Source organism: Thermobia domestica, chromosome 15 (assembly GCF_964235325.1).
Source record: "Thermobia domestica chromosome 15, izTheDome1.hap1.1, whole genome shotgun sequence".
Lineage (NCBI taxonomy): Eukaryota > Metazoa > Arthropoda > Insecta > Zygentoma > Lepismatidae > Thermobia > Thermobia domestica.
In genome coordinates, this window is record NC_137468.1 from 39141267 (window position 1) to 39157423 (window position 16157).

The 16157-nt window shown below is 38.5% G+C and overlaps 1 protein-coding gene across 1 annotated transcript in view; it reads left to right on the top strand.

Moving 5' to 3' along the window:
* Nucleotides 1-474: 474 nt before the first annotated feature.
* LOC145671464 (neprilysin-1-like) overlaps nt 475-16157 on the top strand; it is a 46034-nt gene continuing 30351 nt past the window's right edge. The window contains exons 1-5 of the mRNA XM_081740655.1: nt 475-499; nt 1359-1520; nt 6415-6498; nt 9262-9467; nt 13014-13211. Coding sequence (XP_081596781.1) covers nt 475-499; nt 1359-1520; nt 6415-6498; nt 9262-9467; nt 13014-13211 — 675 coding nt within the window. The remainder of the gene's footprint in view (nt 500-1358; nt 1521-6414; nt 6499-9261; nt 9468-13013; nt 13212-16157) is intronic.

Here is a 16157-nt window from a genome sequence, read left to right on the forward strand (position 1 = left end):
CATACCGAAGAGTTTTAAGCCAAGCTAACATCCCACTTCTGGTGCCATGAGACGTCCTGGCATCGTGAGGTACCAATATGCACACAACGACCACAACCCGGTAAAGTCCAACTCATGATCTAGGAACCCCTTCAAACCAGGGAGACACTACAATCTCACCCAAGCTCTACCTACCTCAGATAAAAGCTCTGGTAATGCCTGCCCTATCTGAACCAATGGCTCATGCAACCCGTCCCTTTGGAAGTGGAGGCAGAATCTGTTTACATTTGGCTCACTTTAGTGTATTAGAAAGAAAGACAATGCTAGTGTAGAATTTACTTATACACACAATATTCTTAGTTTCAAAATTTATATTCTACTATATTTTCCAAGCGACGGAGCTGTGTGGCACTAATACATAATTGGGGGGGGGACTGAGATGGTGAAAGTTGAATACTTCCTGAAATGAAATTTTTAGTTTCATATCCAACAATTATGGCTCTTAGGGTAAAGGAGACGGGTAATTTATGAAAGTGAATGATTATGAAATAATCATTGGAATGAAACTTTAGATGGAAACGGGAAAATTCGAGAAAATACACGGACATTGCTACCACGACTCACATGGCCTGGGATGAACCAGGAACCCTTTGCACCAAAGTTGACGGATCTACCACTAAGCCACTGAACCTACTAGTATATCATGTAAGTAAATGTTAACAATGACAATTGTTAACAGTAATCTTTTATTATTGATCTAGTGTTAATGTGCCCTGTTCTTCGCACACACCCCAACGACCAAATTTTCACCGGTAGAAAAGATTCTAAACCGCTGACTTTGACAATACTGTTAATGTGTGCTTGTCACCATTGTTCGTCAGTTGTTTTGGTCTGCTTCATGTCTATTTATCTTCTTTACTAAGAACGGGAGAAACTAAACCCTGTGACAAACATCTTGGCATTTTAGCTAAACGAATAAAACGGAAGCTCTGCCGCGATGTTGCCAAGTGGTAAAGGGGTGTGGCTATGGCTATGAAGACAAACTATAGCGCGATCAGGTGACAGAGGATAGACGTGGATGTATACAAAATAAACGTGGCAATACCGCTGGCCTCTCATTTGCTAGCAGCATTTAAAGGGAACTTGGAGCGCCGCCTTCAAATGCCAAGATGTTTGTCACGTCGTTTAGTTATGACGCCACACAGTGTCCAGTTGCAAATGACTTGTCTTTGTTATTTATTCATATGAGGCGTTCCGGGTAGAAAGGACGGCGAGCTCAACACGTTGAGTCCGCCCTTACTACCTGGAACGCCTATTTTTTTTAGCCAGTTCATAGAACATGATTGTATGTAACACTTAAAATTCTATTCGTTTTTAAGCTTTGGCCCTGAATAACAGTATAAATCCATCTGTCGATCCATGCGAGGATTTTTATGAATATGCCTGTGGAAATTGGGCTGTGAACAACCCGATGCCTCCTACAGTTATCAAATGGGGTCCGTTGGATATCCTTACAGATGAAATGGAAAATAAAGTAATAGGTAAGAATAATATTGATAATTTTGCTTCTTGAAGAACGTTCCAATAAAAGGGAACAATTTAATTTGTAATAAAAAAAAAGGTGTAAGTTTAGTATACGGTAGATACATTAAATTAAATATAGAAAACAATGCTAGATGAGAAATGCCACCAGGACTCGACTGGTTCACTTTTGCTCTTGTGACTATATTTTCTATTATATTTTCTCGTTACAGTCCTGCAGTAAATGCCCTTCTTCAGTTCAAGAATCATTATAAATTGGAGGTGAGATACGGTATTTCGTAAATCCCAAAAAGAGAATCCATATAGTTCTTATGATCCCGTTCCCCTTCCGCAAGCACGTAGCCAGGATTTCGTAATAGGGGGGGTCCGAGACATGAAATACTGTGGTTATCACACCATAGTTCGATTATTCTAAACTATTTACTGGTAACATATATTGGTTCGTTTAGTAAGGATTTCGTGATGGGGGGGGGGGGGAGTTCGATATGAAATATTGTGGTTATCACACCAGGGGTTTGATCAATTTAAACTATTTTACTAGCAACATATATTGGTTTGTTAAGACTTTAAAATTAGGACATGTTAGCAAGGGCTCCGATTTCTCTGTAAATTTGGGGGTGGGTCCATTCAGATGCAAAAGGCATATATGAGGCAAATTGTATTCAAATTATACCAATATATTGTATATTCATAAATACAACAAGGGGGCCCACATGACTTTTGGGGGGCCGGGACCCCTCGGCCACCAGGATCGGCGCCCATGCATGTTAGTAAGTATTTTAATAACAAACTATGAAGAAATCTTCTCGAATAAAAGAATATTTATAAAAATATGTTTAAAAAATTTACAATATCTACGGTCCTTCTTCTGTTCATCCAAATATAACAATTTTCCTTTCATTATGACCTCAACTATTAAAAAAAAAGTACGTATCCAATAATGTCTTGTAAAATATTTTATAATATCTGCGTTCCTTTCTCTGTTGAATCAAATGTTAACAGGACTTGCTTTCGACATAACATTTTTGTTTTCATTATTCTGTCAACTACTGTCTGTTCCAAATGACAAGTTAAAGGAGCAGTAGAAAACCGTTTCTGAAATTACGTTTGATACTACAGGGAAGCGATGATAAAAAATTATTTTTATTTTTAGCTTTATTCTTATCTTTATTTTTAACGCTGATTCTTCCTATTTCTTGTTTCTTTTTGTTTCGTCCTTCCTTAATATTTTTTATTTCTGGTCTCGAAGGGGGGATCCGGACCCCCCGGACCCACCCCTTGGGTACGTGCCTGCCTTCCGCTATTCTAGTGGCTATAGCGTCCAGCGCCGTAATTTAGATTTTTTCTGGGGGGGGGGGGCAAGGACTAATACGCGTATTTGGACCCTCTAGAAAAAGTTGTTTTTCTAATTTTTAGGCCCCTCTTTCCATCTTTCTCTTACTCTCTATGGGCACCCCGGAGCCTGTGGGCCCCTCCGCACGGCAAGACCTGCGGGGCTGTTAGTTACGTCCTGGGCCTATTCCATAAATGACAAACTAATTAAGGGAACAATATTGACAAATCTCAAAGCCATACGAATAAATGTTACTTCTAGGTCTCCTAATAGTAGACATTTCTTTTACTGAAATGGGTTCACGACTCATTTTTGTTTTATTTACCTTTTGTGTGCTGTTTTGTTTATGTAATGTAGTGAATCTGTTTGATGCTTCATTTATAATTTCATGTTCGTATCTTATATGGAGTAAGAAAATTTTGTCGTAAAATGGGCCCCCTTGAACGGCGGGAAATTTCCCTGGCGGGGGGCAATTGTCCCTGTCCCCCTGATAGCATCACCTTTGATGCAGAGGCTTAGCAATCGGTGTTGCAATGCATCTAGGGCCTTATACAAAGGTAGTCCGCACCCGTTGATGGAAACTCATATTTCTTATTACTGAATACTAAATTACGTACCGGGCGACAGTGGCTCAGTGGTAGATAGTTCATCTCTAGTGTACGGGATCCTTGGTTCGCTCGCGGCAAGAGAGCTTTGTGGTGGACAAACACCGTGTGTGTGTGTGTGTGTGTGTGTATTCTTGGGGTTCTCCCGTTCCCTCCCACTTTCTTCATTCAACTATTTCATTCATTTGCCATCATCACCGTAGCCTAGCCAGCATAATCGTGGGACGTAAAACTTAAAGATTTCATTTCCATTTTCACAGTATTTGCATAAAATTCTGTTTGGTCTTCAGTGTCACGGTGGCAATTATTTCAGTATCAAGTCCTTATCTTTGTTTCCTGCACTTCCCAACCTAAGCTACAGTCCATGCCCACTCCCTTTATCTTTGAACCTGTACTTGGAACCACCTACACCAATATTTATTTACAATAAATATTTTGAGATACAGTAATAGTTTGCTGGAAAATGTTTTATCTTACATTAAGGTTGGTTTGAAGGGACACGTTTTGCCGATAGATGTCATTACATTCTCCGTATCTCTCTTATTTATTTTTTACCTTTCACAAAAATGCACGATTTCTCTTATAAATTTCAACTTAGAGACTTCAAATTTTTAGAGAAGGAACTTCATAACTTATCGAAGGCAACAATCCGTGCCGATTTTTTATTTAGAAGTTTCTTCATTGTTGAAATGGCTTGATTGTTGAAATGGATATCCAAACCTTTAATAATATAACCATTTCAACAATGAATAAAATTCTAAATAAAAAACCGGCACGGATTATTGTCTTCAATAGGTTATGAAGTTTCTTCTGTAAAAATTTGAAGTCTCTAGGTCGAAATTTGTAAGAGAAATCGCGAATTTTCATGAAAGGTAAAAAATACATACGAGAGATACGAAGACTTAAGTGACATCTACCGGCAAAGCTTGTCCCTTTACACCAACCTTAAATACCTTAGCATTACAGTAACTTTCTTAGTTTTAACAGGTAATATGTTTTTATTCGTTTGTTTGTTTATTTTCATGTAGAAAGAACATTCACAATATTAGTTTCTAAGAAGTTTAGAATTACTGTCTGTCTGTCCGTGTGACCGTTCGTCAACGAAACAAAAGACATCTCAAGAACTACTTGATGGATGACCACCAATTTCGGCCACAATGTAAAGGCTCAAAATTTAGGAATTGAATTCGTTGGTAGAGGTAATTCATCAAATGGAAGCGTTAGAAATGAACCGTTTCCAGTTTTAAAGTTGTTCACATATAGCTAAAGCGTTAACTTGTACAGTAAGACGTCGATAATCCGAACGCAGTCCCTAGAAGCATTTTACATTTTGTCTTAGCCCTAGCGGTAAACTAATAGTAGGGTTGTCCGTCGGGGTTGGGTGAAGTCAGTGTTTTTACAAAAGCTCATTCATATGTAATTTATTGTTTGTCATACATATTGTTATTTTTATTTTACCTTAGGCCTATACAAGTTAAGTTTTAAGTGTGAATTACAAGAACAGTGTAATTTAGTGTACAAGCAGGTTCTTCAGAAACATTAAATGTAAGTAGCTTTATGTACGGTATTGTAATTACTGTACGTACTGTATAACCACTGTATCGATATATATAAAAAAAAGCATACCGTACAGTCAGTAGCGTACCCAGGAATTTATTTCGGGGGGGTCCAAACTAAATATGAAGGTATTTTATATTAAAATTCCTAAAATTGCCCCTAAAATTAGGCTAAATTTTTAAAAAGTCGAAATTTGGGGGGTCCGGACCCCCAGCCCCCCCCTGCGTACGTCCCTGCGTACAGTATATTTAAGCCTAAATGGCATTTTCTTGGTCATTTTCGAAAATCTGAATAATTTGAAAATCCGAACTACCTGTGGTCTCAATTAGTTCAGATATTCAACTTCCCACCAGGCCCGTATCCACGGGGGGGCAAGGGGGGTCGCCCCCCGTAAACTTTGGCTGCCCCCCATAAAATTTCACGGTAGGCTTTCAAATGAACTATAATATGGTGATGAAGTATAATATAATTGGGAGGGCCCCCCTAACTTCTACCGCCCCTTCCCTAAATTTTTGGGCTGGCTACGGGCCTGCTTCCCACTGTAGTAAGAAGCTGTTACCTACAATCGATTAAGTGTCCAAGGGTACATTTAGATCTCTATCTATTATCTCTCTCCTAAAACCGGAAAAGATAGAAATCCAGTAGAATTTCCGGTTTCAATATTAATCTACATAGAGCAAAAACGCTAACAGATAATGAGAAGCGTTCTAAGAATAGGTGCAATCTTCTCTCTCTTAATCTATTCAAACCGGAAGTGGAAGAAATCAAGAGTAAAGACGGTAATAGATAGTTAGAAGCAGTTTTCTGCAAACAACTAAGCATCCCAACATCATGTATTCTATCATCACTCATCACTACAAATCTGAAACTGGTAGAAAATTACCATACCACTTCCGGTTTCAATATTAATGGAGCAAAAATCACACTATATAAACCAAACTTCTTCACGTGATGTACACGTGACACTGCTTCTTTTCTTTGGCAAATAGTAGATAACGAAAATTAATATTACTGGCGTATTAAATTAAACATAGAACTGTGTAGTTATTAGTGATGAAGTACTTTTTAATGCTGTGAAAGGATTAATAACTGAAAAAAGAAACAGAAACTCGAATGAACAATAGGGGCGCGGTGGCTCAGTGGTAGAGCGTTCACCTCCGGTGCTTGGGGTCCCTGGTTCGATCCCAGCTAGCGCCGTATGGACTTTGTGGTGAACAAACACCGTGCTCGTGGGTTTTCTCGGGGTTCTCCCGTTTCCTCCCACTTTCTTCATTTCACTCATCTCTCACCATCACCGTTCCCTTTAGCCTAACCGGCATAACCGTGGGACATAAAACTTAAAGATTTCATTTTCATTTCGAATGAACAATGTTATTTTTCGAAACTTTTGTGTTTTAGGTATCCTATCTGAGCCTGTTGATCCAAAGGACCCGTATCCAGTAAACGCTGCGAAATTAGCTTTCTCTGCTTGTGTGAATGAAGGTAAGTTTTAAAAAATAGTTTGTCATATTTAGAAAAGAAATCTGAAGTTAATTTCAGAATGAAAAAAAAAACATTGCATTTATTATGTATTTGTACGATAACGATTAATATTTTCTTTTTCCTGCTTTGTGCGAATAGTCATAGGCGCCGACTTTGGGGGGACAGGGCACTTTTGGCCCGCCCAATATTTAAAGATGGGGTCCTCGACCCTCCAATATAATCCAGTCGAGGAAGAATTAGCAAAGAGCAGCAATAATTTCTATCGTAAACTTTGTCGCGGCTTTAATTCAATATTAGGAACAGCCTTTTTATTCTATAGAAAATGCCGTTTTCAAAACGATGCTTTAAATAGAGCACTGAGGCTTCAACCAACAGTCTGGCAGCACTGATATGAAAAGTAAAGAGCGCGCAATGTAGCAGTGAATTTCTCAAATTTTGAACTTGAATTTGTTGTAATGCCTTTAAGCGAATTTGACTTAGGTCGTGAATTTCGCAGCGGAGTAGCGGACGGAGATCTGAGGAAGGAAAGGCGGCCTTCATCAAGCAGTTGATAGAAAACAGCTGAATATGATGATATATTTGTTTATCGTTTGCCCCCCCCCCCCAAATATTTTCTTCAAGTCGGCGCCTATGCAAATAGTAATATGACAGTGTAATGTTTAGAGAATATGAGGGGATGGATTGTAATTTCGTAATGAAGTTAGATAACAGTACAACAGTGGTATGGTCTAAGCCTAACTTGTCTGCAATGATACGAACCGCTTTCCGAGGGTCCGCTTTCACGGAGTCCCTGAGCAGTTCATTCGAACATGATGTTGGTCGATGCCTTCAAGGCTTATTTTGCAATGCTGTGTCACCGGAACGAAATGTAACAAAACAATGGCGAATGATGATTTCATATGCCATTTTTGATCGAAATGCACTATTATTACTTTTCGATGCTTGCTGTGCACGATGTCTCAGTTTAAATTCTTAAAAAGAGAAATCACTCGCACAAATTGTGTGTTCTCCATTAGCTACCTTCATACGACTCCTTTCAACAATGCACTGCTTCCTTACTGTTTCGGTACTTTAGCCTGTTTGCTGGACGTGCACAGAGTTTGTGACATTACACGCATGACTTTAGTCCATACAACTGTTGTGCTGCTTAGGTTAGTTTCCCAACATACATAAAATGGGACATTTCATACGTACCAACGCAATATAATAGCCAATATTTCAATATTTTATTGTGATATTACAATTTTTGAGTTTAGTTATTTTTCTTTCTTCAATTACTTTTCTATAGTTGTTATACTTAATTTTTGTCTTTCTATTTAAGATTTAAAATATTCAGGACTTATCATGTCTGAAATATTAAAGTTCAGAAGGTATAACGTCGTTCGCTTTCCGCGCTTGGACCTGCTCGTCACTGTTGGGTGTGGTAAGAAGATAGCCAATCACCACCCTTCAGATTTGCCTAATCTACTCATCGCAAGGTCATCTGATGGTGGTGATTGGCTATTCTCTTACCACACCCCCAGTGACGAGCAGGTCCAAGCGCGGGAAGGCAACGACGCTATACCTTCTGGACTTTAGTAACAGAAATAATTTTCACTTCTAATGCGTCAGACACTAATGACAGAAAATGATCTTCATTTCTCATGCCTGGGATATAGTGACAGAAAACAACCTTCAGTTCGCATGCTTGAAATAATAATGAAACCAAATAATCTTCATTCTCACACCTAAAATACGAGGCGCATTCAGAAAGTAAGTTTCGAAACTATCTCAAGATGATGTGGGCAGTCAGAGAAGGATGCGCTTGCACAGACACACAGCTTGGTGAGAGCGCAGCCGTGTGAAGTCAGTGGTGAGAGAAATGTAAGGTAAACATGGCTGTCTCTTGCGGATTGCCAGGTACGTGCGGTAATCACATCTTTCCACACTAAGAAGTTGTCGGCGTCAGGCATCCACCAACAATTATGTGAAGTGTATGGACTGAATGTCATGAGCGATAGTATGCTCGCAAGATGGTACAGTCAATTCGCATTATGCCGCGCCAATGTGTACCACGAACACAGTAATGATCAACTCTCCATGGTTACGTCTGAATTGATAAAAAGTGTGCAGAAAGCAGTTCTGCAGAACTGGCGTTTCACAATATTAGTTTCTGCATATCTCCCGCTTAGTTCTACATGAGATAGTCACCCAAGAATTCCAGTTTCTCAAATTGGGTGCACCATGAGATTATGAATAATGACAGTGGCCACAGAAAGAAGCGCATGCATCCACTTTGACCTTGCTGCTGCGTTACCACCAGGAAAATGACCTGTCTCTCAATCCGATCGTTACTGAGAAAGAAACATAGGTGCTGTGTGACGTCACCAACAGCCTCTGCATCACGTCCAGTGACTTCCACCTGCTCTCCACCTGAATCGATTTCTGGGCGGACACCGTTTCGACAGGGCAATCGAGTTGCGGACGGTTGTGCTATTTTGGTTCCACTTCTTGGTGACAGAATTCTTTGATACGCGCATACAAAAATTAATACCGCGTTGACAAATGCATCAACAAGAATAGTACACATGTTGGGAAGTAAATTGTGGATTACTAACTCCATAGTATATAAAACCATTTCTTTCTGTTCGTCTTTCATTTTACAGTCCATCGGAACGCTTACTTTCAAGATGCGCCTTATATTAGTGACAAAATAATCTTGAATAAATACAACTACTTAACACAAGAATTTACATTACTAAAGACATTGCAAATATTTTCCAGATGTTTTAGAGTGGCAAGGATTGTCTCAGTTGCTCAGTATTGTTGTCGAGTTAGGAGGCTGGCCTGCAATTTCTTCTGAATGGGATGAAAAAGAATTTCAGTGGACAAAATTAGCAACAAGTTTAATTCGTCGATTTGATTTACATCCTATTTTTCAAATAACAGTCGGTCTGGATGACAAGAATACAAGCCGCAGTATCATAGCCGTAAGTGGATAAATAATTTAATAGCAGTTAAAAGAATAAGGAAGTCAGATTCAAAGATTCGAAATGGATTTCTACATATTTCTTCAAGAAATAGGAATTATGTTAAATGATTTTGTTTCAAGGTTTCTTACAAAAGTAAGTTATTATCAATTTTAATTATGATTATTGAAATGTATGATGAGACTCCAACGCAGGCCCATAGCCAGCCCCAAAAATTAGGGGGGACCCGGTAGAAGTTAGGAGAGGGGCGACCCAATCATAATATACTTCATCACCATACTATAGTTCATTTGCAAGCCTACCGTGAAACTTTTAGGGAGGCCAGCCAAAGTTTAGGGAGGACCCTAGCCCCCGTGGATACGGGCCTGCTCCAACGTAAAAGAATATCTTATAATCAATTTTTTTTTTCACAAGGTAATTTCTGTAATGATGCTTTATGTACGGTACGAGGAGTGACCCAAAACTAATATTAACCAATATGTAGTTCAACGGGTATGGTTTACTTATATTTATTTTTCTACATAGCCTCCTAAGAAGTCGATACATTTAATCCATCTTTTTCCGAAGCCTGAATTCCCTTTGAAAAAAAGAATATTTATCTTGGGACTTTCCCAAAATGCTTCTATCTCTAGCTATCAATTTCAAATTTCTTGCCTCTGAGCTTTTTCTTGAGCCGGAGAAGAAGGTAAAAGTGACTGGGGGCTAGATCTGAATAATAAGGCGGGTTTTCGAGCAGTTCAACACCTGCTTCTCGGATGACACTAGATGTCAGCTCTCACTTCGTTTTCCCCCATTTTCGTGTTATCACCTAGACTGCTCGTATTTAAATAACTATATATGTACAGAGAACTGTTGAGGGTATAGAGAAACGAAATGATTTTATTTAGATTTTTATATGTATTACAAATGCTCGATTATATCATTACTTCTGGATCATCCCTCGTATGATCATCTTAGTCTAGGGCTCCAAGATTTTCAAACTAAAACAACTGTGAGACCTTATGAAAATATACAGTACAGTGCACTTGCTTTAAGGTGAAATATCAGAATTAATTAAATAGTAGGTCAACATTCATCAAAAATGATTGACAGAGAGTGGTTCATTCCCATTGGTTGAATATCAATAATTAATAGAAGCGGTATATTTTAAATATATATCAAGAATTATATTAAATTATGTTTTCGAGAGGAACCGAGACACTTGGTGTTTTTGAACATTTTTTTTTTTTAGGGACAAATGATGTAACCTGAGATTGTTCCAGCTAAACTGGGATTTCTGTGAGTCTTATGTTAGTCACATGAGTTTAGCTAAAGAGAAATACTAACTTAAACTCAACCCTTTTTGTTTGTTTGTTTAGCATTAATCGAAAAGTATTGTGCGCTATTACTAAGTGCAAAATTAAATCTGGGAATCTTCCCCCTGCATCTGCTTGCTTACATTAGTTAATATAGACAATACAAGATTTAAAAAATGTATGTAGAACTTATAAGGAATGTTTAGTATTTGAAGGTTCCTTCCTACAGCCAAAAGCCTATCTTCTACGGGTTCAGAAGATTTATTAGTGATCTTTAAAATATACATTAGTAGATTAGTAGTTAAGTTGAAATTTCAGTAAATGATTGAAATATCACTAGGATTGGCAACACTAGATGTATGTTTATAATAGATATTCATACTGTTTGTTACTGTTATATGCACTTTGGAGAACGACTTCGTGATAATTCTGGAAAGTAACCAACACTTTTTTTTTTCTAAATGTATATGACTTTTAATTTGATATAGTTATTTGGTATAGTTGAAATACATTTTACGTATGAAATCGTTAATCGTGGTAATTAGTTTGTTTTCTCTTTGCCAACAAGCCCCATGTACAGTCTTGTTCAAAAAATTCTGATCAGCCACCTGTCTTTAAAAAACCTTGTACTCTTACGCAAAAGTGTCAGTAAAAGAAACAAATGTGCATTACCTTTGGCTATTAAAAGTCTTTGTTTTAACTGAAAAGACTGAATTGTTCTATAGACAGGTGTGAGGTTACGTTTTTTTTTAAAAGAGAGGTGGGTGGACATGTTTTTTTTAACAAGACTGTACATTACATATTTATGTGTAAATGTAGATATAGAAATACCTGTCACATCTAATATATAGGGGTATGTCCTCCTCCTTGATAGGATCGTTAGGCGGAAGGAAAATTAGGCCAAATGTAAATTCGCATTTAGCTTAAACATGGATGTGATTATTGTCTGTAGACAGCTGAAAAATACAGGGTTATTACAAATGATTGACCTGATTCATAAATTTACTGTAGCTTTGCTATTGAATATATTGTCACCAGGATCGGATCTAGAAGTAAAATCTGGAGGGGGGCAACCAGACCCTAGACTATCATAGGTATATCATGAGTTTACTACAAACTTTTAAAAATATATAAATAATAGCTTCAATTACTTTTGTTGGTCAAAAACCTGGGGGGTGGGCTATACCCCGTGGCCCTAGGCTAGATCCGCCACTGATTGTTACGAAACTTTACAAAGATATTGAAAACTTCAAAAGGTGTTTTTGTGTTGCAGGTTCGCTTCTGATTTCCGCCACGAGAGCGCAGCAATGAGCATTTATTCAAGATGGCGACAAGCACAGAGAAAGCTTATGTTGTGCTCGAGTTTCATTCACAATGGTCTGTCTTAACAGTGCAACAATACTTCCGAATGAAGTTCAACAAAGATCCATCAACTGCCAAGTCCATTCGGCGATGCTATACACAGTTTACCGCTACAAGATGCCTCTGTAAGGAGAAATCAACTGTTCGGGCTACAGTGACTGAACAGGAGATGAATGAATCGATGAGTCGGTCATAATGGGGATGATGATTAGCAATTCCTGTCATGGCGCTCTCCGGACCTAATCCCATGAGCGATATTTCTGTGTGTGGGATTATGTGAAACATGCTATAGGGCCTTACGCAGAGTCGCTTTGAGGCGCCATTAGTGCCATACTAAAGAGTTCGACTAACATAAGTCTCCTGCAGTAGTCAGTAGTTTAGTATGACGCTAATCATACGTCGAAACGACTCTGCATAAGGCGGATAGTGTTTACGCCTCCTCCACTAATAAACCTAACAGAACTGAGAGCTTGTATCAACAATGCTTTCTAACGGATTGATAGTCGCTATCTTGAATAAATGCTCGCTGCTGCGCTCTCGTGGAAGAAATCAGAAGAGAACTTGCAACACACACACACACACACACACACACACAAAGTTTTTTGAGTGTATCAATACGTCTGCAAAGTTTTCTCACAATAGGCCTATGTCCAATAATCAAGTTACAATGAATTTATGAAATCGAGTCAATTATTTGTGATAACCCTATATGAGGGGAAGCGAGTGACGAGTAAATTGTTTTCTATCATCCTACTAAAAATATTGCTGAAAATCAATTTGGAAAGATGTGTTACCGTATTATTAGCTGCATTCCATTACTTCAGACTTATTTTCTACCAACTTTCTTTTAAAACAAATAAGACTTAGATATGACATTTTTGCTTTTCAGATTGACCAACCATCATATGCAATCCCTCATTACATATTAACTGATCCTGAAGTGCATGCTGATAAACTGGAAGCGTACCGGAAGATGTTTCTTGACGTCACCAATGAACTTCAGCTGGAAACACAGTCCGATGTCCCTTACAGTCACTTGGAAACAGACTTCGAGCTGATGTTAGAGTTCGAAATAAGACAAGCTTTCGTATGTATTCACTGTTTCGTAAAAAAAAAAAAAAAAAAAAAAAAAAAAAAAAAAATCTAACAATAGCTTGGGGAAACACATAGATGAGCTTACACTCAAAGGCAAAATATATAGGATTAACATAAATGATTTACCCGGCTACAAAACGCTGCCTATTCAGAACTACACCCCAAGAAATACACAAATGAGTCATACGCATGAAGAGATAAATTAAATGAAATCTTACAGTTTAATGTCCCACGTTTATACCCTTTAGACTAAGGGAGATGATGAACAGAGTAAATATATTATGGAAGAATTGGTGGAATGAGAATCTAGGAGGAAACGGGAGTAACCCTAGAAAACCCACGTACACGGCGTTGCTCAGTACAAACGTAATTTACTGGGGACTGAACCAGGGACCTCATGTATCAGAGGTAAACACTCTACCCTTGAGCCACCGTACCCTATGAAGACAGTTACACTAAGTTTACGTCATACAATTATACCTACTATGTTTAAGTACATACTTCAGGTGTTCAAAGTGTGCGCTGTTGGTCGCACGGCATACGTCCAAACGGCAATCGGTTCGTCCCATACGTTCATTAGCATTTTCCCACCAATGAACGTCAGGAACGTACGCAGAGGGAAGGTCCTTGGGTCAGGACCTCTCCGAGAATCCGGACTTTTCTGTAAATTTTAGGGGTGATTTTACAAATTTAACTATAATTTATCTTCATATTAAATTTGGAACCCCCGAAAAGCTTTGGCTCTCCCTGCTTCCAAATAAATTCCTGCGTAATTATCTGATATTCTTCATATAGTAGTGACATGGTTCATCTGTTGTGGCAGCGTAGTTGTCAGTCGAGAACAGTTTATCTAACACCAATGCCTGCAACACTGCAAGGACTGAAAGAACGCATCATTGCTGTTGTAACAAACATAGACGAGAACGTACTATTGAACGTATGGAACGAACCGATTATCGTTTGGACGTGTGTCGTGTGACCACGGGCGCGTATGTTGGGCATCTGTAGTGTTTACTTGAAACTTGATTAGTGGATGTGTCTTTTGATGCATTATTCCATCTTTGTAGGTCTTATAGTTGTAAATATAGTGTTTTAAAGCAAGAGTGTTTCACTACTATCTATTATTTTTCTACCTTAGACATCAGAAACAACAATTTCAAGCTAAGCTAAAAGTCTCATTTCACTTTATTTTCACTATGAATGGGAGATCTTAGCTTGGTACTATAGGATCACAAATATTAACATTTGATGTCCATTTAAATGGAAAAACCTTTTAATGCGTGCTTTCTTTGTTCTTTCATCTGTGCACCGGTCTATTCAAAATCATTTAAAGAAGATTTAACTCTAGCTTTTCAATTTTAAAAACTTGATTGTTCATCACTGCTATTCCAAGCTAAACCATTTACAATAATTGCTTTCAGTTTGGTGAACGTAGGCTCTGGAAAGGTGATGAATGCTACTAAGAGAAAAGGTCATGAATGCTGAGAGAAAGGACAACAAATTTGCTAAGAGAAAGGCCACCAAATTACCAAAAGAAAGGACAGCAAATTTACTAAGAGAAAGAAAACCAAATTACTGAGAGAAAGGACAACCAAATTACTAACAGAAGGGTCACCAAATTACCCAGAGAAGGGACAATCAAATTACTAAGAGAAGGGCTACCAAATTACCGAGAGAAAGGACGGCCAAGTTACTAAGAGAAAGGCCACCAAATTACTCAGAGATAGGACAGCCAAATTACTAAGAGATGGGTCACCAAATTACCAAGAGAAAGGACAGCCAAATTCCTAAGAGACGGGTCACCAAATTACCCAGAGAAAGGACAGCCAAATTACTAAGAGAAGGGCCATCAAATTACCCAGAGAAAGCATAACCAAATTACCAAGAGGAGGGCCACCAAATTACCCAGAGAAAGGACAGCCATATTACTAAGAGAAGGGTCTCCAAATTACCCAGAGAAAGGACAACCAAATTACTAAGAGGAGGGGCACCAAATTACCCAGAGAAAGGACGACCAAATTACTAAAAGAAGGGCCACCAAATTACCCAGAGAAAGGACAGTCAAATTACTAACAGAAGGGTCACCAAAATATCCAAAGAAAGGACAACCAAACTACTAAGGAAAGGGCCACCAAACTACCCAGAGAAAGAATAGCCAAATTACTAAGAGAAGGGTCACCAAATTACCCAGAGAAAGGACAAATATATTATTAAGAGAAGGGCCACCAAACTACCCAGAGAAAGGACAGCCAAATTACTAAGAGAAGGGTCACCAAATTACCCAGAGAAAGGACAAATATATTACTAAGAGAAGGGCCACCAAACTACCCAGAGAAAGGACAGCCAAATTACTAATAGAAGGGCAACCAAATTACCCAGAGAAAGGACAACCAAATTACTAAGAGAAGGGCCACCAAACTACCCAGAGAAAGGACAACCAAATTACTAACAGAAGGGCCACCAAATTACCAAAAGAAAGGACAGCGAAGGTATCAAGAGAAAGTTAGTAAAGCCACTAAGAGACACGTCAGCAAGGCTACTTAAAGGAAAGTCAAGAAGGCTAGTAAGAGAAAGATCAGTAAGGTTACTAAGAGAGGGGCCCAACATGAAAACAAGCGAAATGACGGCAAAAGTACCAAGGGAACGGTCAGTAAAGCTTTAAAAACGAAAGGCTAGCAAGGCTACGAAAATAAAGGTCAGTAAAGCTACTAAGCGAAAGGTTAGCGAAGAAGCTAGTAATAGAAAGAGCAGCAAAGAGAAAGATCAGTAAAGCCACTAAGAGAAAGTCCAACAAGATTACTAAAAGAAAGGTCTGTATAGCTATTAAAAGAAAGACTAGCAAAGCTACTAAGAGTACTTACTAAGAGAAAGGGCAATAAAAGTACTGAGAGAAAATCCAGCAAGAGTACTAACGTAAGAGAAAGGTCAATGAAGCTAC